The following is a 22,775-nucleotide window of genomic DNA, read 5'->3' on the forward strand; positions in this document are numbered from 1 at the left end:
CCAGGAAAGCTCTGCCACAGAAGCGGCGAGCCTCCAGCCTGTTTGAGCAGAACCAACAAGGTGAATATTAAACTGCCCCAAACCAGATGCACAGCAAGAAACCACAAGAGGGGAGGGGAAAGCACATGGCAGCTCAGCCCGAGATCCCAGCGGTGGCCAGTGGAGCCCAGGGCCAGGAAGAAAGGAGACAGGAATACAGCAAAGGCACGGAGAAGGCTTTAGGTGGTAGCTCAGAGAAAAGCCTGGCCTGCACCATGGTGGGGGCCCAAGGTCAGGGCCAGAGGCTTTTTTTTGTGTGTGCCAATAATGTCCCAACCTCCGCCTGGGGCCAATCACACCCCTCCTTGGGGGAGTTTCTGATTAGAATTCAGGAGAAAGTTTCTTCCTCTCTGGGGGCAAAGCAAGTGCTGGGCGCTGGGAGAAGGAAACCCAGTGCAGGGGGTGAGGAAGCTTGCCTGGAAGAATGAAACTAACACAGAGCATCTGTGAGGAGCAGAGCGCCCAGTGGCACTCTGACCCTGGGTCCCCTCACCCAAGGCCAGCCACGCATGCCCACCACTGTCCTTGCTGCAGCTTGCAACTCCTGAGTGAACAAAGTTCCCTTTTACCTGGGCTGGCTGGTATCAAGATCCTGCCATTCATAGCCCCAAGTCCCAGTAAAGCCACTGACAAGGTGTGTGAGTTTGGGAAAGTCATGTCCCCTCTCTGAGCCCTGACTTTCTCATCTGTAAATGGGGGAGTCACAATACCTACCTTGAAGACTCAAATGAAGCCGTGCTTGAGAGAGCACCGTACGCAGTAAGTGGCCGGGGTGCCCAAGGGGAGGCGGCCTGGAAGGTTCAAAGGAACTCAGGGGGCCTGGAAAAGCCCAGGGCCTAGGGGCACAGGCCTGAGGACTCTGCTCCCACTCCCCTGACCAGGCCCACAGCAGGCAGAATTCAGAGAAGACTGAGGGAGCCTGAACCTCCATGGCCATCCCTCTTCCAGCTCCTTCAGGAGGCTGTTAGCTGTCACCCCTGCTGCAGCAGCCAGTCCCTTCCCCCACTCTCTCATCCAGGCTCCCACAGCACCTAACCCCTCCCTCTGATGTGTCAGCCATCCCCGGAGACTGAGTCCCTGGGGAGTGGCCCAGGGGTGCCCACGCTGCTGAATGGCCAGGCCAGCAGCTGCACCTGTGGCCCCCGCTCCCAATGCTGCCTGACCACAGAAGCACACTACTGCACAGACTGCAAGCTATTTTTACATGCTGAGCCTGTGCCCCCTTTTCCTGGGTGCCTGGGAACTGAGCAAGGGTCCATCCACTCAGGCATGTGAAGCATACACCCCAGCAATGAGCCTCCCATCCCGGCCCTCTGGCACCAAGGCAGCCTGGTCCCCCCACTCCACACCCGCACTAAGCCCTGAACCCCGAGGCTCCACTGCCACCCAGCACCTTGTCGCTCCCCTGCAGCCATGAAGCTCAGGTGCCAAGAGGTGAGTTGAAGCCTCCTGTCCTATCAGGGGGAGGCTGATAAAAGGTGTACGAGGGTGGGCTCCACTGTCCACCAAGCCTGGGTTTGAAATCCCAGCTCTGACTCTGACAATGGCCTTGAGCAAGTCACTTCCCATTTCTGGCCTTGTGTTCCTATCCACAAACCTAAAACCTTCCAGCAAGGTTATTCTGAGGCATCAGTGGTTGTGTGTGCAAAGCTCCTAGCACAGAGCGCAGCATGAGACCAAGTGCCAAGTGATGATAGCTAAGACTTGAGAAGCGGCTTCTGTGCCAGGCACTTGCTAAGCCCTTTGCATATATTAATGTCTCATCCTCTTAGCCACCCTATGAGGTAGGTACTATCACCATCCCTATTTCACAGAAACTGAGGTCACTAAGCACTGCCTTGGCTCCGGCCTAGGCAGCCTGGCCTCTGAGTCCCAGTGAACAGCAGCCATGACCATCATAGCCACGGGGGAAGGCCAGCTGCAAGGGGTCCCATACCACACGCCCAGTCTGTTTACCCACCTAGGCCCTGACGGGAGACAGGATGCGTCCGAGGTCATCCAGGAAATCGGGGGCAAAGATGGAGTCAGAGCCCAGGTGTCCCCTCCCAGTCAGGGCTGGCCTGACCCCATTATGCAATTTGCTGAGACCAAGTGAGGTGAACCAAGGAGACGGGGGAACAAAGCTGGGGTCCCAGGGCTGGGCCTTCACCTGGGGGAAGCAAACAGCTCAGCAGCAAAATCCACAGAGTGAAGTTTATTCCCGACAAAGTTCCCCTCCCCCCTCCCCAGCCCAGGACAGGGACAGACAGCCTGGGGTGAAGATGGGGGGGCCTCTGAGAAACAGGGAAGGGCCCTGGCCCCCCAGGCCATGCCGTGTCTGGCTTCCCCAGCCCGGCCGAGTCCACTGCGCCTCCCTGCCCAGCCCTCGGGAAAGGGGAGGGGGCGCCGGCTCCTGGGTGGTTCCAAAGTGGAGTGTGAAAATAGAGAGATATATATATTTATACGCAGTGGGCAGTCCGGTGTGGCACTCACACCTCTGTCTGGAAGTCGCCATCAGGTGGTTCTGTGGGCTCCCAGGCTGCTGCTCGGTGCAGGGCCAGCCGTTCTCGGGGCTTGGGGGGCAGCGAGCCCAATGTCATAGACTTGAAGGTACTCCAGCTCTGATGTCTCCGCTGTTGGGACAACCCGGGGTGCTCCCCAGGGCTGGGCTTCTCCTGTGGGGGCAGTGGGAAGGAACCCGTGGAGATGGGCCAATACCCTCTCACTCGTTGTACAGGACAAACCGAGGAGGCCCAGAGAGGGCTGGTGAAGCCCAAAGTCACCCAGCAACCAGGTGCCTGAGCAGAACTGAAACCCAGATCCGCCTGGTTCCGTAGTTGGGTTCCTGAGCCCGATGCTCTGAGAGGCCCCTGGGATCATGTCTTCTGTGTGCCCCCCCACTCTTCAAGACCCTGCTGGAGTCTCTGGCAATGCTCCCCATCCCCAGAGCAGCCTCACAACAGTCACTTATGCCATGGGTGAACCCTCAGTGAGCTAGGCTGAGGTTGCCCAGGAAGGGGAGGAGGGCTGGGAGGGAATGAGCCCCTCGGAGCCCGCCTGACCCCAACCCAGCTCAGGGGCACTTACGCCGGTCACGCTCCGTTCGGCCGTCCCACCCGAGGACACACTCCACCGCTTCTCCCTCTGCAACGGGGGCCACGGGTCAGGGTCCGACCCCAGGGGGCCCTGTGTTAGGTTGGGCCCCAAGCTTTGGGCAGGGAAAACCGAGGGAGTAGCCCTCACCTTGGCTGCGGACTGGCTGCGGTAGCGGTCGAAAGTGTGGAATTTCTGGTTGAGCTCGTGGTAGAGTTCCGAGTGCCGTTTCCGGGTGTGCATCACCTTCTGGGAGCCACAGGGTGTGAGAGGAGGTGCTCCGCACTGGGGTGGCACTGTGAGCCACCCCCCACCCCTGTCCCCTGGCTCCCCACATCCCTGCCTGCTGTTGGCCCTCTGGGACAAGGCCTGGGTCTCCCTCTACCCCGGAGTGATGCTTGGGCTGGGATCGGGGGATGGTGGGAAGCCCCCATGGAAACCATGGGCTCAGGGTCCTTGGGTCAGACTCTGCAATGGGGCTTTGGCTAATTTTAGGAGTGGGTCCTCCAGGGTAGACACCACCCACGGATGCCCCCCAACACACATGCGCATACATGCACATATGCGTGTACACACACACACACACACACCACTTACCTCAAAGTCCAGGTCTGAATATCGTAACTTCTTTCGCTGGGAGGGAGCACCAAGGAAACAGTGAAGGAGAAGAAAGCTTTTTACCACATGCAGTGGCTTTAGAGACAAGAGACCTGGCACCCAACATCTGCACCTACCCCGTAACCTTCCTACAGCACAGGCCCAGGAGCTAGGAATACTTCAGGGCAGCCCTTGGGTTTGTGGGAACAGGACGGAGGTCTGGGGGATGAGGAGCTGAGGCATGACCCGGCCACAGGGCTGCAGCTCAGGCCCCAGGCCCACACCCCTGCTGCTCCCACACATGACTGAGCCTGCAGGCAGACGCTCACAGGGAGACCGCACACACAGACACACCACAGACGTGCGACCACACACAGACATGGGTTCCCACATGGGATCACAGAGCAGACACTCCTTCCTCTGTGCCCCGGACTCTACCCCTCTGCCCCATCTCGCCCTACTCTCTCTGCCAGCTACAAGCTCCCCTCTCCTTGGAGCTCTCCACTTGTCCTACAAACACGAGGACTCAGGTTTTCAAGTCCTTCCTTTGACCCTGCCTTGCCCCTTTCCCTGGTCTCTGCACCGCTCCAGGCCCTTTCCAGCCCCTCACTTGCCCAAGAGCATTCAAGGCCCCGGTGACCTACCCAGCATCCATAGCTATCCGAGGAGGAGGCCTTAGAATCTTAGAATGTTGGCACCAGGAGCACTCATGAGACCAAAGTCAACTGTCCCAGGTTACACTGGGGAAACTGAGGTCCAGAGAGGAGAAGGGACTTACCCCAAGGCCCTCAGGGATGATGCTAAGACCGCCATCTAAGATTTCCCAAGTCCCAGGCCCAGCAGACATGGTCATCACCACTGGCCTCTATGACACCACTGTCTCCTGATCCTTCCGCCTCTCTGCCTGCCCCTTCTCCACCGTCCACCCTGGCTTCCCCAACACTGGGCCCTCCGCGCTGTGCCCTGACCTTCTCCTGCCCTTCTCCATGCACATGGGTGACACATGGGTGTCCTCTCTGTTCTGGCCACCTCTCTCTTTCTGGAGGCAGTGGGACATCTCTTTCTGTCCCCAGGCACCACACACACAGCTGTGCCCAACTAAAAAAACTCAGAATTCCCCGCCCCAAACCCGCTCCTCCGCCTCCACTCCATTGCGGTTGCCTGCACCAGAATTCTGGACGTCATCCTTGACCCCTCAAGATACTGCCACATTTATTGCTACCTCCCACACAAGGAGCCTGAAACTGGCCCCGCCTCAGTGGCCCAACCCTGGGCAGGTGTCCACAGAACAAAACCTGCCATGATGCTGAACACACTCCTCCCCAGTGCCGGTGTCGTTTTGTCTTTGTTATGCCTTCCGGTTTTTGCCATCTGCAGCGGGAGCAGGCACCAAATGTTCAAGAAACATTTTGGGAGAGAAACTCAACTTGCAAACCTCTAGCTGCTAACTTAATTTCCTTTGTGCGGAGGATGGGGAGAGGTTTCTGAGGCCAAACATGAGCAGCCAACAGTGTCTGAGCCGTGACTCCTGCCCCTGTCCTTATCCACATTTCCATCATTCCTCCCAGAGTTCCAGAATGTTCTGGAGTTCTACAGTGGACCACTATCACCTGCTTGTTCTCAGCAATTCCCTGACGTGGCCAGAGGGAGGGTGGAGCCTCCACAGAAAACACACAGGTAGGGAGAGAAAGGGGTTTGTGTTTTCTCAGGAAAAGAGGGCCAATGACCACAGGCCCATGGGCAGTGTCTGAGGCTGATTCCAGGGATGTTAACAGCAGCAACTCCCAATTATCTAGCACTTACTACCTGTTCCACACAGACACCAGCGTTTTATACCACTCAATTCGTCCTCAGAACAACTCTACAAAGAGTCTCCCCACTTTACAAGTGAGGAAACTGAGGCTCAGAGAGAGATTCGCTCAAGATCTCACGGCTGATCAGTAGCGCCCAAATCCAAACTCAGACCTGCCAGACTCAAGAGACCCAGGCTCCCAGGGCCTGGTGTGGCTTCCCTAACAAGACAACATTTAGCCTGAGCCACAGGCCCCTCAACGGAAGACCCATCCTAACCAGTTACCTCAAAGAGACACTGAAACAAGCAGGAATGCACCGAGAAGTGTGCTCTCAGCACACCAAGTCCAAGCCCATTTCAGGGGTTCAGAGAAGCCAGGGTTCCCTTGTGTCCGTAAGCACAGACGGAGGAAGAAATGCAGTGTCTACGCTCCCAGCCACTTTATACAAAGGTGCCGCCCTGGGGAGGGGGCAGGTGCGCTGCTGGCTGTCCCTTCCCTGCGGCTGCCCGTGACTCAGACACCGTCTCGGGCACACAGGGGCAGGCCTCCCACGCCCACCCCATGCCCTCCAGCCCCTCACCTCCAGGGAGCCCAGCTTCATGGTGGAGCCCGGCACAGTGCGGGGCATGGTCCGGCTGCGCTCCCCCGGCTCAGATACTTGGCGGGCGCTGGGTGTCGGTGGTGGTGGCTGGAAGGTCATCCCATAGGGGTTCTGTAGAGACCCATAGGCGGGGCCCAGCCCCAGGCCCGAGTGGTCCACAGACAGGAAGCTGGGGTAGCCTTCGGCAGCATGGGGCACTGTCTTGGCAGCTCGTCTAGGGGTGCCCTCGGGCCGGGCCCTAGGGGGATCTTCACCACCTCCGCCCCCGCTGCCAGGCTGCAGGCTCAGAGTCCGCCGGGGCAGCACCATGTAGTCCCCCTCGGAGCCCGGCTCGGGTCGCAGCCATGTGAGGTCCAGCTGCCGCAGGCCGCCTTCCCCACACACGTACACGGGGTTGGCCTCCTGTGGGGGCGGTGGCTCCCCCAGGCCTGGCGAGGCTGCCATGGGCACCAGGATATTCCCAGGCAGCGGTGAGAAGCTGAGGCCACCCTCGGGACCCACGAGGCAGGACTTGGGCTCCTCGTCCTCATCCAGGGACAGGCGGGACAGTGTGCCCGTGATGGTAGACGGGTTGCAAGTGTTGACCTCCTTGAACAGAACTGGGGGCGGGAGTGGGAGAGAGGTAAGTCCTGGGGAGGAGGAGGCCCTGATGCCCTTGCCCAGGCTGGGGAGGTATACCAAGCCCCTGGGCTTGGATGGAGGAGGAAACTGAGTCTTGGAGAGGTGGCTACGGGGTAGATACTCTCTCACACACTGGGCATGTTAAGAAGAAGAGTGTTCAGACTGGCCCAGAGGCCCACAGCAAGGCAGGGCAAGGCAGGAGCTCCCATAGGTCAGTTCCCAGTGCAGGTCCTGAGCTCTGACCCCCCACAGCTACGAGGCTGTCAAAATGGCCTTGCTCCTCCCCATTCCCTGGCAGCTCCTCCCCAGGAGCCAGAACTGGAAATTCTGGCAAGAGGCATGGAAATCATATAATAAGGTAACGGCCACTAGATGCCCTGCACCCTGCTAAGCATTTGACGTCCCCTCATTTATTTAAGGCTCAGAGAACTAAGCTGTTCGCCCAAAGTCACACATTAAGTGGTGTTCACAACCTTGACTCCAACTTAGGGCTGTCTGACTCTACAGCTAAACAGCACGACCAGACCACTAGCAGGGCCTCCCACGATGGGGCCGGAGGCCCTCCCTTCTTACCCACCCCTGGGGGCCGTTCTCGGCTCCGCACCCGCAGACTCACCTGTCTGACAAGCCAGATCCACATCCTTTTCAAAGTCTGACTATAGGCAGAGAGGGACAGAGCAGATGGGCAGAGAGAGGATCCATGTATCAGGGTGGGGGGACGGGGCTCAGGCCCCTCCCTAGCCACCCAGAGGGGCTGCCCTTGGCACACTGCCCAACAGAGCCCAGAAGAGCCTGAGACATGGTCTTCTCCAGCCTCGCCAGATAGGTGGGAAAACCGAAAGGGGAAAAGACTTGCCCAATGCCACCAAGCGGTCAGTGGCTGGGCCTGAATCAAACCCAATCTCGGTCCCCTCCCTGTCTCCCATCCCCTCCACGGATGGGGAAGATGAACGTGGGGCAGGGGGACGGGGGAGGGGTGGGGAGCACACTCAGAACCCACCCTCACCCTGCCTAGGTCACCTCACTCACCAGGATCTGCAGCTGTCCATTCTTACATGAGTCGGGCGAGTCTTCACTCTCATCGGCCCGGCACACACCCATCTGGCACTTCACCACGTCCTGGACCTGGGGGCAGCGGGTGTCTGCTGGGCCTGAGGCCACCACAGGGCCCCCGGCCATAGCTGGCTGTGCCTCCCACCCCAGGCGCCCAGGCGGGTATGGAAGGAAAGAGGCGCATCCAGTATAGGGGAAGGTCAGAGGGGAGAAGGAGCCCTGGGAGGCCAGGAGTCCAAGGACAAGGCTGTCCCAGGCTACCAGCTTCTAATACCAAGGGCTGCCCAGCTGGGGGCCCGATTGGGGCTTGGATCCTCCCAGTCTGCACAGGTGAGGTGGATGGGAGGGGGCAGGAGACGCCCAGCCCCACCTCTCGGCGCAGGAAGCAGTGCACAGCAGTGATGACAAAGCCCTGCGCCGAGTTGAAGACAGCGAAGAGAGCCTGGAAGAGGACTGAGCGGCGGTCTGTCATGGCCAGGACGGCTGACATCCAGGTGAGCGCCAGCAGGGGCAGCACCACGCAGGAGCTCCAGAGAGAGGCCCTGAGGACAGCAGCAGAGGGTCCATCAGGGTGACGCTCCAGGGGCGGTGTGGGGGGCTGAGTCCAGGCCTCCACTCGGCCTGGGGTCCTTAAGCTGCCCAAGACTGGCAGGGCCCCAAACTCTAAGACCTCAGCGATGTCCCCAAGCAGACAGAGGCTGAGGAGCCCGAGGCAGAGAAACAGAGAACAGAGACAGAGGCAGAGAACGGTGGGGGCCAGAGCAGGGACCAGGAGAGGTGGAAGGGGCTGACACAGTGGACCTGAGCCACAGTCAGAGGCAGCATCAGGGGACAGAGACGGGGAAGGTGGAAAGAGCCGGTGGGAGAGAAAAGGAAGAGGGAGGCAGACACAGACGCTGTGAGTTTCAGCCCCAGTCTGCACGGAATCACGGGCCTGGGCTGCACCCCCCAGAGATTCCAGGAGAGGAGGCAGGAGGCTGGACGAGGAGAGACAGCGGCCAGGGAGAGAGAGCGTGGAATAAGCAGACGCACAGAAAGATTCAACAGCGCGAGCGCATGGAGGACGTCAGAGCGCAGATCTTTGGGGATGGGGTCCGGCCCAGTGAAGCACAGGCTCTTCCCTCTCAGGTCCCCAAGGAGGCGGTGCCAGGCTCCCAGAGGCTGCTCAGAGCCCTGGGCAGAAAGATTACAGCTGGGGCTGGCCGTACAAGCTGGGGTCATGACCAAACCCACACATCCGCCACCTCCTTGTCCAGGGTGGGAAAAGGCAGATGGGGTCCTGGCATCCAGGCACAGGAGCCAGCCCGCCCTCCCTGGCTACTGCCCACATGGGCACAGTGGGGCAGGCTTGCCACGCCCAGCCTACTCTGCCTCGTGAACACCTGGGTTGGAGAGTCAGGCAGCGGTGGGAACAGCTCTGCACCAGGCAGAAAGATGGGCAGGGGGCCAAGACCTGTCCTAGGAAGAGAAGTTCAGGGCTATTCAGCCTAGCAGGGGGCGGGCCCAGTGGTCTCCACAGCCCCCGGAGGCAGAGCCAAGACTCCGAAAGGGCCTAATCACAGTCATAAGAGCTACCATTGATTAGCCACCAATCCTCTGCCAGGCCCTACACTGAACAATTTACATACATTAGTTCGCACTGTGATCAAAACAACTCCAATAAACAGGCATGGGGATTATTATCCCAATTTACAGATGAGGAAACTGGAGTGTGCCCAACTAGGAGAGAGAGACAGAGCTGGGACGCAAACCCAGCTTGGCTGCCTCTAGAGCCCCAGCTTTTAACCGCTAGTTCTGAGACTGGGTCAGAGAGGCAGATGGCAGCCTGAGCGGGAGGGAGCTTTCTACGATGCACAGCTTCCCAGAGATGGTGCCAGCCGCCTCCAGAGGCGGTGAGCCTCCTGACCCTAGAGGTGTGTAAGATAAAGCTGGACCCCCACTGGTCAGGGAGGCTCAGATGGATTTCTGGCCCTGGGGGGGAGGCTGGGCCCCAGGCTCCTATGGATTCATTCATTCATCCTACTCGCGCATGGCTGCGATTTTAAGATTGTCACCTTCCAGAGGTATCTCCTCGAAATAATTCTCTAAGATTCTCTGCCCCCCAATTGATTGTGAGATTCAATGCCTCTGAAATTCTAAATCTCAGATTCTATGACTAATGATAAGACTATGATTCACTCATTCTAACATTCTTAGCTTGTGATTGTCTTATTCTAAGATTCTATCGCTCTAAGGTTCTATGGGCTCACAAATTCTAAGGGCCTCACATTCTAAGAGCCTCTGTAGGTTGGGAGTGTAAGGAGGGCTCCGCAGCTGTGCCTGGATAAAACATAAGCTGGGAGTGGGGGCAGGGGTGGGAGCAAGGGGTGGGCACAGGAACCCAGCATTTTCCCAGAGGCACAGACATTCACTCCCCGTTGCCCTTCGCCAACGTCGATGCCAAGCCCTTGAGAGTGTGTGGAAGTCGGCAGGGCAGGGCAAGCTTTCCAGGGCGCTGGGCTGATTCCCTCCTCCCCCCAACCATGGGCACTGCCCCCCATTCTTTTGCCCCCGCCCGCCCCCACCCCGCCCCCCGGGGGGCACAACTAACATGGCGTTCCTGGCCGAGGCTGAGCTGAGCAGGGGGCTGGGGACCGCTCCGCACGCTGAGCAGGGGAGGAGCAGGCTGGCCCAGGGGCACCGCTCCGACCTCGGGGGCGGCACAGACACGGGAGAGGGGGGGAGACACATGGGAAGCGGGAGGAGACGGGGCAGCATGAGCCCCAAGTGGGGTGGGAGGGGGAGGGCAGACGAGAGAGAAAGAGGTGGGTTAGGGTGGGCGAGGGGCTGCAGCAGAGCACTCCGGGTGCCCACCTTGCCTGCACCCTTGATGCACCAAGGTCAGGGAGCCCCGGTTGGCATCGTCAAGCCCTGAGTCTCCAAGAGGCCCGGCCCTCCCTCCCTGTACCTCTTCCTACAAGGCCAAGTCACAGCCCCCTTACCCGGCCCTCTGCTTCTTGGACTTGTCCGAGATGCCATCACGTGCCATGAGCTTGTTGAAGACGATGATCCCAATGAGCATATTCACCTGGGGGCCCAGCGGGCAGGGGGACACAGGATCAACAGGCGCCCGCCTGGCAGGGAAACCCCCAACTGGGAGCTAGGGTACAGGGAGATGGTAGAGCCCCTGTGGCCACATCCCTCCCAGGATGCTAAAGGGGCACATACCAGGACAATGACGGCTGCGGGGCCCACAAAGGCATAGAGCAGGCCGCCCTCCAGAGAGAGCCAGCAGCTGGGGTGGAGGGAAAAGAGGGGGCATCAGACACCCGGGAGGCCTGCCCCTTGAACACCACCGCTCGGTGTCCCCTGGACTGCCGGTGGGGCAGGGCCTCCAGCTGGGTTACAGTGAGCCCTGGGCTCCTGCTCAGCTTCAGTTTCCCCTCTAACAAAGACCCAGCCCCAGCCCACCGTGGGGATCAAAGGCTGATCCGTGAGCTAAATAGTTTTTAGAGATTACCTCCAATCCCAGCACGTGCTTTTACGGTCAGGGAAACAGAGGCTTGGAGACAGGGAAGAATTTGCCCAAAGCACTACAGGCATGGGCCTGAGAAGGCCCAATGGCCAGTCTGATGCCCTAACAGGTCCAGTAACCCCCGCTGCCCACCAAGGGAGGCCAACGTACTAGCTGGATGTACCGTATCCTTTGGTGCGAGTAAAGCCGACAGACACAGCCACCACCAGGGCTGGCAGACCTGGAGGAGGTGGGGGGGGGGGGGGAGGTGGCCACAGTGAGACGGCTGTCGGTCCTCAATGTCCCCTCTCCTCCCAGACCCAGCGCGGCTGGCCCCTGGCCCAGACAGTGGGGCCAGGGCCAAAGCTGACCCTATCCTCCTTCCCCTGCCCCCAAGGCCCAGTGACAGAGTCCGGCACGGGCCCTGCTCACCCCAGCCCAGGCAGAGGAAGCGTTTGCGAACGAGGCGGGTCCGCATCCGTCCGATGACAGCCAGGTAGGACTGCCAGGCCTCAGTGAGCACCCAGCAAAAGGAAGAGAGGAAGAAAAAGTGCAAGAAGGCGGCAGTCATGGTGCATACACCCTGCAGAGACAGGGATGGGAGGGAGTGGCCCTGAGCAGGCACCGGGTGGGTGGGGCCAGGCTTCCCACACCCGCTGCTGGGCGCGGCCATGGCCGCCCACCCGAGCTCGGCCCCCCACAGAGCCCTGTCAGGCACCCCCGCCTTTATGCACCCACACACGGCACGACACAGGCCCAGTGACACGCACGCAGAACTCGACATCCGGGAGGCGGGCAGGCAGGCCACCCACGTGCAGACGGGGCTGGCGGGGGTGGGGGCTGGGGGAAAGACAGGAGCACCTGCCACATCATGGTCCGGCGGGCCCCACGCCTGGCACTCGCGGTGCTGGCACCACAGAGAAGGCCAAGGGGGCCTAAAGGACAGCCGGCACGGGTCATCCGTAGGCAGGTGGCACAAGAGGCCTCACTTGGGCTCTCACAGACACGGGGAGGCCCAGGCTCCACAGATGCCACCTGCCTGACACGTGTGCCCAGCTCACGTACGTGTTCACAGATGCACACGTTCACCACTCGAGTGCACACACACCCCTCTCCAACGCCGTCACGTCCACTCCACTCACACACGCTACTTCCCCCCCACCCCCGACATACACACCCCCAACGCATGGCTCTGAGGGATACGAACACCCGTCACTTGGGCAGGTATGTGCAAACACGCACGCTGGCACCTGCAAACACTCGCTCACTCCACTCTCACCCTGGCGCCCGCCACCTGCACCTGCCTTGCTCAGCACCCGTGACTGGCCCACGAGGATCAGGACATTGGACGCCAGGATGGACAGGCAGAAGTTCAACAAGATGATGGAGCGCTCGGATTTTATGAACCTGAGAGGGCACGGAGGGCGGGAACAGAGGCGCCAGCTGGCCCAACCCAACCCGGGGTGGCCGGCCACCTCCCGCCCCAGCCTGCCCGGCGTCCCACCTACCTCCAGAAGGCCGCGTAGATGGCAAGAAGGGTGAGCAGCGCCATGCAGGACACAGCACAGCCGATCACGAGGGGGACCGAGGGGGAGCCTGCCAGCTCCAGGGTCTAGGGAAGATGAGCCGGTGGTGTACCGGGTCACCAGGAGAGGCAGCTGCAGGGGGGCCCTCCCCCTCCCCACTCCCTGTCTAGCCCAGACTGGCACCTGCACCTTCCTCACACTCACAGGGAAGGAACTCGCTGCTGTATCCACGTGTGCACAGGGCAGACCCAGTCATACACGTGGGTGTGTATTTATGCTCAGTCACCCACGCTTCTCTACACACAAGCACACACGCACGTGTGTGTACACGCACACGACTGCCACCACCACACATCCCCAGGTACGTCATCCCCGCGAGCACCATCCCAGCGGCACAGACTTCCATGGCGCGATCCCACAAGTGCACCTGCTCAGATGCACGTACGGGATCACCCAGCTCTCTGCCAACACCGTCACAGATGGCCACTGGCAACCCGGGAGCAGCCCTCCCTCCCCAGGCCCAGGCGCTTCCCTCCCGCTCACCAGGTCCTTGGGCGGCTGGGCCAGCACAGCAAACGTGGACAGATGCTGGCACTGGCAGCGGGTGTGGGCTGCCTGGGTCTCCAGGGTCTGGCAGCTCTCAGTGTCCCAGTCCCCTGAGCTGGCATCTCTTGGGTGAGGGAAGAGGTGGAGTGATACCCAGCCCAACTCCGTGGCCCCACTCCCAGCGCTGGCCACTGCCCCAGGACGAGTGAAATCAGAGCAAGACCACACCCGAGAGGCAAGTGGCTAGGGCGCCCCGGGATGTGCCCTTGACGCCTCGAGCCCGAGGATGGCCCTGAGGAACGTTTTGGCCTTCCAGGTTAAGACAGCCCTCCTGACAGAGAAGTGCTAGGGCTGTACCCCACCACACTGCGCCCCTGCCCCACTCACGCTCTGGAGTAGTCCCAACTGGCGCAGTGGGGGTCCGTGGTGCCCTGGGGAACAGAAGTCATGAGTGTGGTGTGGGGTGGGAAGGTCACCACCAGGACAGCTACCCATCCTGCCGTGGCAGGCCCACACGGGACCCACTATCGGGGCAGACCGCCTCCCCATCAGACAAGCCTTTGGTTGCTCACGATGGGGTATCCCCAGGGTTCCTGTCTGGGCCCCAACTCACGTTGATGATGTAGGAGAGCTCCACTGTGATAAGGGGCTCAGCTGGTGGCTGGGTGGGGGGCCGCACAGTCACTGTCATCACCCTGGATGTGACGGCCAGCGGGGGCCTGGGGACGGGTACTGAGGTCAGCTCCTACCACCGCTGCCCAGACCCAGTCTGGGACCTCAAAGGTGCTCTGGATCAGTGGTAGGGGGCTACCAGGGAGCCAAGACCAATTAAAGGCCAAGAGTTCCATGGGGCCCAGGACTTCAGGTGAGGTCCGCAGCTTAGCCTCTGGGAGCCGCACAGACATCTTTGAGAGGCACCTATGTCCAGGGTCAGACAAGGGTGCCCAAGGCCGCAGGAGGCTGCAGAGGGAGCTCCCTGTGACCAGCACAGCCTCAGTCCTCTTGGTCTCACCTGGGCGGCCCCACGCACCCCTCCTGGGGACTCACCTGGGAGGTGGCAGGATGAGGCCGAGCGTGCGGTAGAGCACAGCACCGATCACAAAGTAGGAGGAGGACTCCTCAGGGTCTGCCGGCAGGAGGCGCTGGTGGGAGTGGCCTGGGCCAGGGGGCACGGTTCCCGGGCCCCTCCCCTTGCCAGGGTTGCCCGAGGTGCCAGATGGCCCTGGCTTCCCCGGGGAGGAGAGGCTGAGCACCTCCTTGGGTAGGAAGAGGCGGTCCTCTGAATGTCGCACCCAGTCCTTCATGCCCCTGCGGCCGCGCATGGGGAATGTGATGTCACTGGACACGGCGGAGACTGGTTCCCGCTGAATGCTGATCACTGCAACCCGTGCCCGAGCCAGAGGGACAGAGGCAGAGGGGAGAGTCACAGGGGAAGAAGCCGATACGGGAGAGACAGACACCAGGACGCAGATATCGAGGTTGGTACAAACACACGGGTGGGGCACACATACACACAGAAACAACACAGAGGTGGAGGAGGAGAAGACACGGAGAGAGATACAAAGAAGGGGTTAAACGAGGGAACCACAGGCCCCAGAGAGAGAGAGAAATAGGAGGAGCCCTCAGAAACCACCCCACTCCCACAGCAGCCTGGGTTCTGCCATGTCCAGCCCCGCCTCCCTAGCCTGCCTCCTGTACCCAGGTTGTCCGTGACAATCAGAGAGCTCTGGAAGGCCTTGAGGGCATCGCCCACCAGGTGTATGAAGTCCTCCACGACACGAAGCAGGTGCACAGAGCCAGGGGACACCTGGAGACAGAGAGTGTATAAGGGTCCGAGGCAGGGGTCGGTCATGGGGGGCAAAGCCTGGAAGCCCAGCCCCTCACCTGCTGAGCATCATCCCACTTGTCCTTGTTCTCCGCATCCACCATGAAGCTCACCACCTGGAAGAAGCGCTGGGGCAAGAGCAGTGGGTGTCAGGAGGTTCCAGCCCCAGGGACGGAAGCTTCCCCATCAGAGCCACAGGTGCTACCCCCAGCAGACTCTGCCACAGGGGCCCAACCTCCTGCTTCAGTCTAGGGTGCCCTCCTTCCTTCTGGCGGGGCAGGGCAGTACCTGCACATCATCAGCCGAGGGCACGTAGGTGGCCCTCTTGAAGGTGTCAGTGACATTCCTTAGAATGTCCACGGAGAAGAGCAGGTCCCCACTGTAGTAAGTGCGCCGGGCCAGCAGCTCCTGCAGGCTGCGCACGACCTGTGACATGCCCTCGCCCGCCAGCATGCGCTGCCCCTTGGCCAGGTGCTCCCGAAGCTGCAGGGGACAGGCAGGCTGCTGTCACCAGAGTGTCAGGAGCTGGGACCGGCCGCTGGCCCATCCCACTCCAGTCCACCCTCTGCTTGCATCCAGAGGGAGAGGGAGGGTGAAAAGGTCAGAGAGAGATGCTCAAAGGGGCTCATAGGAGACAGAGTCCAAGAAAAAGACCTAAAGATACTTTAAAAAGACTGAAATAGAAACAGCTAGAGGAGGAAGGTGCTCAGATGTACATATAAAAGATGACAAGCACGGCACAGGGACAAGGCACCTCCCCATCCCAGAGGGGTCATGCCCACTCTGGAGCGTAACGCACTCTCTCACTCTCCCTTAAAAATACAAGCTCCAAGTGCAAACACGCAAGTACCAATTACAGCCAGACGAACACAGGCCACGTTCACTGCCAACATTCTTACCCCATGACAGGCCCTGGGTGGGGCACTGGGGTCACAGAAATCAATTCGACTTTGTCCCTGCCTTTAAGGAGCTCATAGTCTTAACAGGACACAGACATCTCGATGAGCATCCACAACACCTAATGACTTTGGGAAGCTCAGGGGACAAGAGGAGCACAGAAATAGGCACCAGGAATAAGGAGAGACACTTGAGAGTCAGGTCTTGAGGTATGAATAGGAGCTTGCCAGACAAAGAGAGGCGCGGCCAGGCAGAAGTGGGCACAGCAGACGTATGCCAAGGCACATGGGCAAGAGCAAGAAACGAGCTCCCCCCACCCCCTCCCAGAGTCTGGGACAGATCCTGGGTCGCCCCAGCCCAGCGGGGCACACTCACTGACAGGTACAGGTAGCGGTACTCGTGGGAGATGCAGCGGGCGAAGCTGGGCAGACCCCAGTATGCCACGCCCTGGGCACTGAGGAGACAGCGGCGGCTGGCAGACCCTGGAGGCAGACAGGACACTGGGCTGGGTGTGGGGCCCGGCTCTCATCCACTTCACTCCGCGCCTCAGGCTGGAGGCTCCCACAGGCTGGCGGCCCGGAACGGAGACGGCAAGAATGGCAGGGGTGGGGCCCGAGGGGAGAGCCACCTCCCCCCCTCACCTGAGGCGTTGGGGGGGCACTTGTTGTAGATGATCTCGCCAGCAGCCGCCTTCTTCCACGTCATCAGCATCACGTACTCGTCCCTGCACATCTCATGGAAGGCTGCGGGGGGACAGTGGAGGGGCTCAGCCAGTCCCCACGGGCGTGTCCCTCAACCCCCAGGGTCCTGCCGCCGATACCTGGACACCTCTTCTCGCTGCAAGGCTTCACCTCCTCTCCAGTGCCCTCGCAGGGGTAGCCCTGCGCACCCGTGGCCTGGCACATGCGGAAGCGGCGCTGCCAGCCCGTGTCACACGTCTTGGAGCACAGGCTCCACGCGTTCCACGGCCCCCACTTGCCATCTGTGGCTGCAGGAGAAGCGGGGCGTGAGCGGCCCCGAGTGCCCCCAGGGCCAGGGCTGCCACCTGCCACCCGTGTGCCGAGCACTCACCCGGGCACTCAAGGTTGCTGCACTCGCGTGTGTCCGTGAGGGCACCCGTACACGTGGCCCAGGCCGGCCCCGCCACACTGCACTTCCGGCTGCGCTGCTGGGTCCCGTTGGCACAGGATGTGGAACACGGGCCCCAGGGACCCCATTCTAGCCACTGGCCTTCCACTGCATGGGAGACACAAGCAGGGGTGGCCATTGAGCAAGAGGTGTGAGGTCTCGTGGGGGCAGAGCACCGCAGGGAGATGGCAGAGCCTGCCAGGCATTCAGACTTGAGCCAGGCCAGACCCACTGGAGAGGGGTGGATGAAGGGGGGGCTGTAGCGAGCAGGTGGTGCCTGGGCCTGGGCCTGCCTGCCTGCCACCAGCTCCAGGAACACAGGATACCTCTCCGCACTCAGCCCCGAGGTGGCACATGCTCTCTTTTGGTTAGGGAAATGGGCCCCAGGGGCACCTTTGGATTTTTGCCCACGCTTAAGCCCAGATCTATGTCCCCTCACAGCCCAGCTGGCCATGAGCACCCAAGGGCAATGGACGGCAAGGGTATCCCAGGGCTTAGGGGAAGGGGCAGTCTTCTTTTGATGGCCCTGCAGTGTGCCAACTCCAAGTCTGGGCGGGGCCACATCACCTCCCACGCCGGCAGGTACACTTCGCCAGTCCCCCCACCCCCCCACGCTCGGTTAAAGTTCGTGGGCCCCCAGGGTCAGGGCACTGGACCTGACTACCTCCCCTGGGTCTCCCAACCCCCACCCGGCTGGGCAGCGCCCGCCTGGAAGCCCACGGGCGCTACTGACCCGGGCAGGCCGCCATACTGCAGAGCTTAGTCTGCAGCTCGGGACCCTCGCAGGCTTTGCCGCCGTGCTGGGGGGGCACGCAGGTCCGCATCCGGCTCCGGGACCCCCGCCCGCAGCTGCGGGAGCACAGGCTCCAGGACCCCCACTCCTCCCACACGCCGTGCACTGCAAGGAAGCACGTGGCCGGTGGCAGGGCGGCACCCTGGCCCCGCCCACTGCCCATCCGCCCACCAATCAGGAGCTCCGGCAGCTCTGCTACCGCTCCTCATTGGCTCTGCACTGGGCCCCAGGACTCCACCCCTTGGGGGAAGACACAGGAGTCTAGTCCCAACTGGCACAGGATGCCTCCTGTGGCCACCAGGATAGGGAGACTAGGACCCACCCGGGAGGGGAGCCAGGGCTCCTCCTCTCCTGGGAGCACAGGGAAAGCCCAGGAAAGGACTCAAGATTTGCCCCAGCCCATCCCCCCTCCCTTCAGCCCTCCCCATCCCCAGACCCGAAGCAAGAATCCAACATGGCAGGCCTGGGGCAGGAGAAGCGCCCCTCCCCACCCCAAGCGCATGGACACACAAAGAGACACGAACCTCTACATGGACACTGACACAGAGAGCTCACACTCTGGAACACAGCTTTGCCCCAGCCCTGTGCAAGCTCTTGCCACACCCCCAGGTACCGAGACCCCTTCCCATGTAGCCTTGCTCTAAATCCACAGCCAGGAGCTGGTTATGGCCTAGGCACCACTTCACTCTCTCAGGGCACGAGGAGCAGGACTGGCTGAAGCTGGCCCCCCACCATGGTGGACCACCTGTCCCAGGCAGGCACATGCACATTCTCAACACTCCATGCTGGACTGAGGAGGCTCTTTGGGGACTGGGATGGGGAGTCAGAGGAGGGAGGGGACGGTCAGGCAAGGTTTCATTTAAAAAAGAAAAAAAAAAGTGGCATTGGCATTGGTCTTAGACCTTGAAGGTCAGACTGAATTGTAACAGCCAAGGTGGAGGGGCGGCGGGTGGACAGGATAAGAATAAGCAAATGCAGGGAGGTGGGAAACTGCAAGAGGGGCTGGTATGGCCAGAGCAAAGGGAATACGGAGGGCGGTGAGGGTAAAAAGATGAGCCTTGATTACCAGGACGTAGGCAACAGGGGAGTGGTGGGCCCAGAACCGAGCCTGCTGCTGTGGGCCCTGGTCTGATTCGTCTGTGTCCCCAATGCCCTGCGTGGGGCTAGGCACAGTGTGGGGGACAGTCAAGTTTGATGAATGAAAAAAGGAGGCAACCAACCATCTTTGGAAACTGAACCTGCCCGAGTCCCAGGCAGGACCTAACCCTGCAGGCAGACCAGGCGGGAGGGTGGGCATACCTGGGCAGGTGGCTGAATTGTTGCAGGGCCGGGTCTCCCGCAGGGGCCCGCTGCACAGGGTCCCATAGGGGGAGGACACACAGGAGCGGGTCCGCACCTGCAGACCCTGCCCACACGTCAGGGAACACACGCTCCACGGGGACCACTCCTCAGCCGCCGGGTCGCCTACGAGAGAGGGACAGCGTCGGCGGCACGGGGCACCTCCCAAGCACTCAGCCTCATAGGGATCCTCCTACCCTGACCCCAAGTGACAGGCTCTTATTAAGGAGGCCACCCAGCCCTGCCCGCAGGCCTCACATGGCAGAGATGTGACTGAGCTCTAGGACATAGACACAGACGGGCACACGCCAAGCACACATGCCACCAGACGCCACACAGTCGGGCCCCCGCCACAGAGGAAGGGAGGCGGGCCCGGGTTACCTGTCTGCGCCATGTATAGCCCAGGCTCATCTGCAGACCTTGGCCACTGGGTTTTCACCTTCGGTTCCTCTTCCGGCTCCTCACCTGGAACACGGAGGTGGTGGCAGGGGCTCAGCCAAGGCCAGCTCTGTCCTGCCAGAGTGGCGCAGAGAGGGCAGCCTTGCTCGCCCTCAGCCTGAGGGCCTGGAACCAACTGCAGGCAATGCTGAGCGAGGCTCAAGTCCTTGCCCCTGCCCCACCACCACCATTTCACAGATAAGGAAACTGAGGCTCAGGAGGCCACACAGGACTTGCCCACGGCCTCACAACCGTCTTTTCCTTTTCCTCCTCTTGCCTCAGCCAGCCTGGGGGAGACTGAAGAGGAGTGGCCGCTCACATCAACGAGCTCCGGGAGGCTTCTGTGCCCACATGCTCTCCAAACCTATCTCCTTTAATCCTCCTCTGGGAGGTAGGGACCAACGTCTGTGTTTAAAGATGAAGACACTGAGGACCAGAGAGGAAAAGTGACTTGTCCAAGGCCACACAGCTTGGTGAGCCTGAAGCCCAGGCTCTTTGCCTTCACAGGACGGACTCCTAAGGCTGATGAACAGACCACCCCCCAGGCCTGCCTCTGGGACACGATTCATGCCAAGCCAGGGGCTGAGTCTCAGGTCCAGAAATCTGCTCCCCATGCAGCACTAGACTGTGGCCTGGAGGTCAGAATGAGGTGCCTCTGAGACCCAGGGGCCTAGGGTGGGTGCCTACAACCTGCAGACCCTCGTCTCCGCTGCCCCTGCAGCTGGGAGAGCAGCTGATGCTCCCAGAGGCCGCTGCTGCTGCGGCCCCAGCCCCACCGGGCTCTCGGCTCATCACTCTGATTTATGTGTCTGGTCTAGGCCTTGGAAGCACCACCCGTGCTGGAGGAGGGGTGGGGAACGCCCATTCTCCAAAGCTGCTCAGACATGAGCTCAGCCAGGCCCTCTCCCACAGGCTGGGTAGCCTAGATGGGGGCTGACACGAGTGTGAGGGGAAAGACCCAGCCTGTGGAGGGACTGCTGGGCAGGTGGGAATAGCCTCTGGGACACGGCTCAGCCCATGCTGTCCCCGGACTAGAAGGGACTGCTCTCCCCCACGCCCACCCCCCGCCCCAGGCCCTCTCCTATTTCTGATAAGCCAGGTCAGCACCTAGCAGGCACTCTGGGTTTGAAGGAACCGGAGAGGACTGTGCTCTTCCTGCCCCCTGCTGCCCAGTCCGGTCTCTGCGTCCGTCCAAGAGAAACCGCTTTCTGACCAGGCATGAAGACGGCCACCTGGAGCAAACCCGCCAGACAGGGGGCCCCGAAGTGCCACTCAGCCTAGCTTATGGTCTCATCAACTCCGGGGCCCTTCCCTCCACTGCGACCACTGGTCCCAGAGCTCAATCTACGTTCTCCCCCAAATTTCTCCACCGTCTCGCAAACCTGGATCCCCAGGAGAGCGCTGGAGTCCAACAATCCTGGATCCCAACTGGGACACGGCCACTGACCAGCTGTGTGACCTTGGGCAAGTGTCTTTGCCTCTCTGCCCCTGTTTTCGCCTCTGTAGAACAAGACTCGAACACCCCCTACCTTGAGGGCTGACTCTCGGACTCCCCGACAGGAGGCCACGAAGCCCTTGGCACCCTGCTTGGCATGTGGTGAGTGCTCAGAAGGCAGGAACTGTGGGTTTACTTTTACCATCCCCCCTCCCCTCACAACCTGCACCTCTTCCCCACCCTCCCCTGCCACCCTTCAGGCCCCTGGGCCTCCCTTCAAATAGCATCTGCCTCTGTCAGGTCCCTGACTCTATCGGGACCGCAGAGAAGGTGCTGGTGCCGTGCCTGCCGACTCCCGAATCCCCTCACCCAGCCCTCCACCCCACCCGCTCAGCCAGTCCCCAGCCCCGGAGCCTTGTGACAAGCCGCCTTCTCCACGCCCACCCCCAGGCTGCTGAAGAAATCCACAGCTGTGCCAACTGGCACCACTACAGACTCAGGGCTGCGTATCCGCTGGGCGCCCGGGGCTTCTCGGCAGCACTCCCCGGCTCCCCGCCTTCCCCACTCCCCACCTTGGCTGGCTGTGCCAGACCTTGACCTCTCTCTTTGAGCTCATCTCTGCCCCCCTCTCTCTCTGCAATGAGCTCCTCTATAAAGAAAGCAGCGTGGGATCCCCCCCACACACACACACTTCTTGCCCCACCCCTCCAACTCGCAAATTCCCTGCATCTACTCCCAGGCCCAGCCCTGCATCTACTCCCCCCTGCCCCCTGCCACTTCCAGGAGGGCTCCATTTGAGCCATCCGTTAACCCTCTGGCTCAGCATTTGGTCGGCACTGTCTTTTCACGGCAGCCCAAGAATGGACCTCCATTCTGGGGGGAGCCCCTCTTTGAACCTCCTTCCTCCTCCAGCCACTGCCCTCAGCCTCCTCCTCCCCAGCACTAAGTGGTCCACAGCTGGCACTCTAGTTTCTCACCTGCCACTCACATCCTGGCTCAAATGTCACCTCGCCTGGTAATCCACTGCAGTCTGGCTTCTGACCACATCTTACTGCTGAAACCGTTCTCGACAAAGTCATCAACGCCCTCCTTATCACTAAATCCTACGGACACTCTGCAGCTTTGTCCCACTTGACCCCTGGGTAGCACGGGGCCCTGCTGACTGTTCCTACCTTGAAACACTCCCCTCCCTGGCTCTCCAGGTTTCCTCCTACCTGTCTGGCTCCTCTGTCCCAGTCTCCTTGACTGGTCTGTCTTCCTGCCCCTTCCCCTATCGGGCCTCCACGCTTCGCGCCACACTCCCCTCCCCAAGGTTCAAGTAGCCCCTCTGTGGCTGCTCCAGAGTCATTACCCCCAGCGCCCCACTCGGGGCTTCACTCCTGGGTGGCCTCCTGCCTTCTGGACAGGTCTGCTGACGAGGGGCCCTCAAATTCAGCACGCCTAAGACAAGATTACCCCTTCTTCTCGAATCTCCACCTGCTCGTTCATCACCTCCTTCACCTGGGAAACTCCTACCCGATTTTCAAAATCCACCTCACATGGCTTCTCATTTGGGGGGTCTTCCTCATCCCCCACTCCTC

At 60.9% G+C, this 22,775-nt stretch overlaps 1 protein-coding gene across 7 annotated transcripts in view; it reads right to left on the reverse strand.

Moving 5' to 3' along the window:
* Positions 1–2,218: 2,218 nt before the first annotated feature.
* The window catches only part of ADGRB2 (adhesion G protein-coupled receptor B2), a 36,539-nt gene continuing 15,982 nt past the window's right edge, over positions 2,219–22,775 (reverse strand). For 2 of the 7 annotated variants that reach the window (XM_043574367.1, XM_043574363.1), the window contains 29 exons: positions 19,704–19,787; positions 19,284–19,448; positions 17,925–18,089; positions 17,135–17,299; positions 16,884–17,051; positions 16,705–16,806; positions 16,439–16,545; positions 15,455–15,649; positions 15,226–15,294; positions 15,040–15,148; positions 14,389–14,719; positions 13,955–14,060; positions 13,729–13,772; positions 13,339–13,465; positions 12,778–12,881; positions 12,574–12,676; positions 11,702–11,852; positions 11,441–11,510; positions 10,984–11,050; positions 10,758–10,843; positions 10,367–10,465; positions 8,147–8,318; positions 7,753–7,848; positions 7,340–7,379; positions 6,082–6,701; positions 3,709–3,744; positions 3,262–3,360; positions 3,106–3,162; positions 2,219–2,693 (listed from right to left, as the gene is read on the reverse strand). In XM_043574367.1, the coding sequence (XP_043430302.1) occupies positions 2,508–2,693; positions 3,106–3,162; positions 3,262–3,360; positions 3,709–3,744; positions 6,082–6,701; positions 7,340–7,379; positions 7,753–7,848; positions 8,147–8,318; positions 10,367–10,465; positions 10,758–10,843; positions 10,984–11,050; positions 11,441–11,510; positions 11,702–11,852; positions 12,574–12,676; positions 12,778–12,881; positions 13,339–13,465; positions 13,729–13,772; positions 13,955–14,060; positions 14,389–14,719; positions 15,040–15,148; positions 15,226–15,294; positions 15,455–15,649; positions 16,439–16,545; positions 16,705–16,806; positions 16,884–17,051; positions 17,135–17,299; positions 17,925–18,089; positions 19,284–19,448; positions 19,704–19,787 (3,923 nt within the window). In that variant the 3' untranslated portion in view covers positions 2,219–2,507. The remainder of the gene's footprint in view (positions 2,694–3,105; positions 3,163–3,261; positions 3,361–3,708; positions 3,745–6,081; positions 6,702–7,339; positions 7,380–7,752; positions 7,849–8,146; positions 8,319–10,366; positions 10,466–10,757; positions 10,844–10,983; positions 11,051–11,440; positions 11,511–11,701; positions 11,853–12,573; positions 12,677–12,777; positions 12,882–13,338; positions 13,466–13,728; positions 13,773–13,954; positions 14,061–14,388; positions 14,720–15,039; positions 15,149–15,225; positions 15,295–15,454; positions 15,650–16,438; positions 16,546–16,704; positions 16,807–16,883; positions 17,052–17,134; positions 17,300–17,924; positions 18,090–19,283; positions 19,449–19,703; positions 19,788–22,775) is intronic. The other 5 variants (XM_043574368.1, XM_043574369.1, XM_043574365.1 and 2 more) reach the window with 5 other exon arrangements.

Source organism: Prionailurus bengalensis, chromosome C1, assembly GCF_016509475.1.
Source record: "Prionailurus bengalensis isolate Pbe53 chromosome C1, Fcat_Pben_1.1_paternal_pri, whole genome shotgun sequence".
NCBI classification, from domain to species: Eukaryota; Metazoa; Chordata; class Mammalia; order Carnivora; family Felidae; genus Prionailurus; species Prionailurus bengalensis.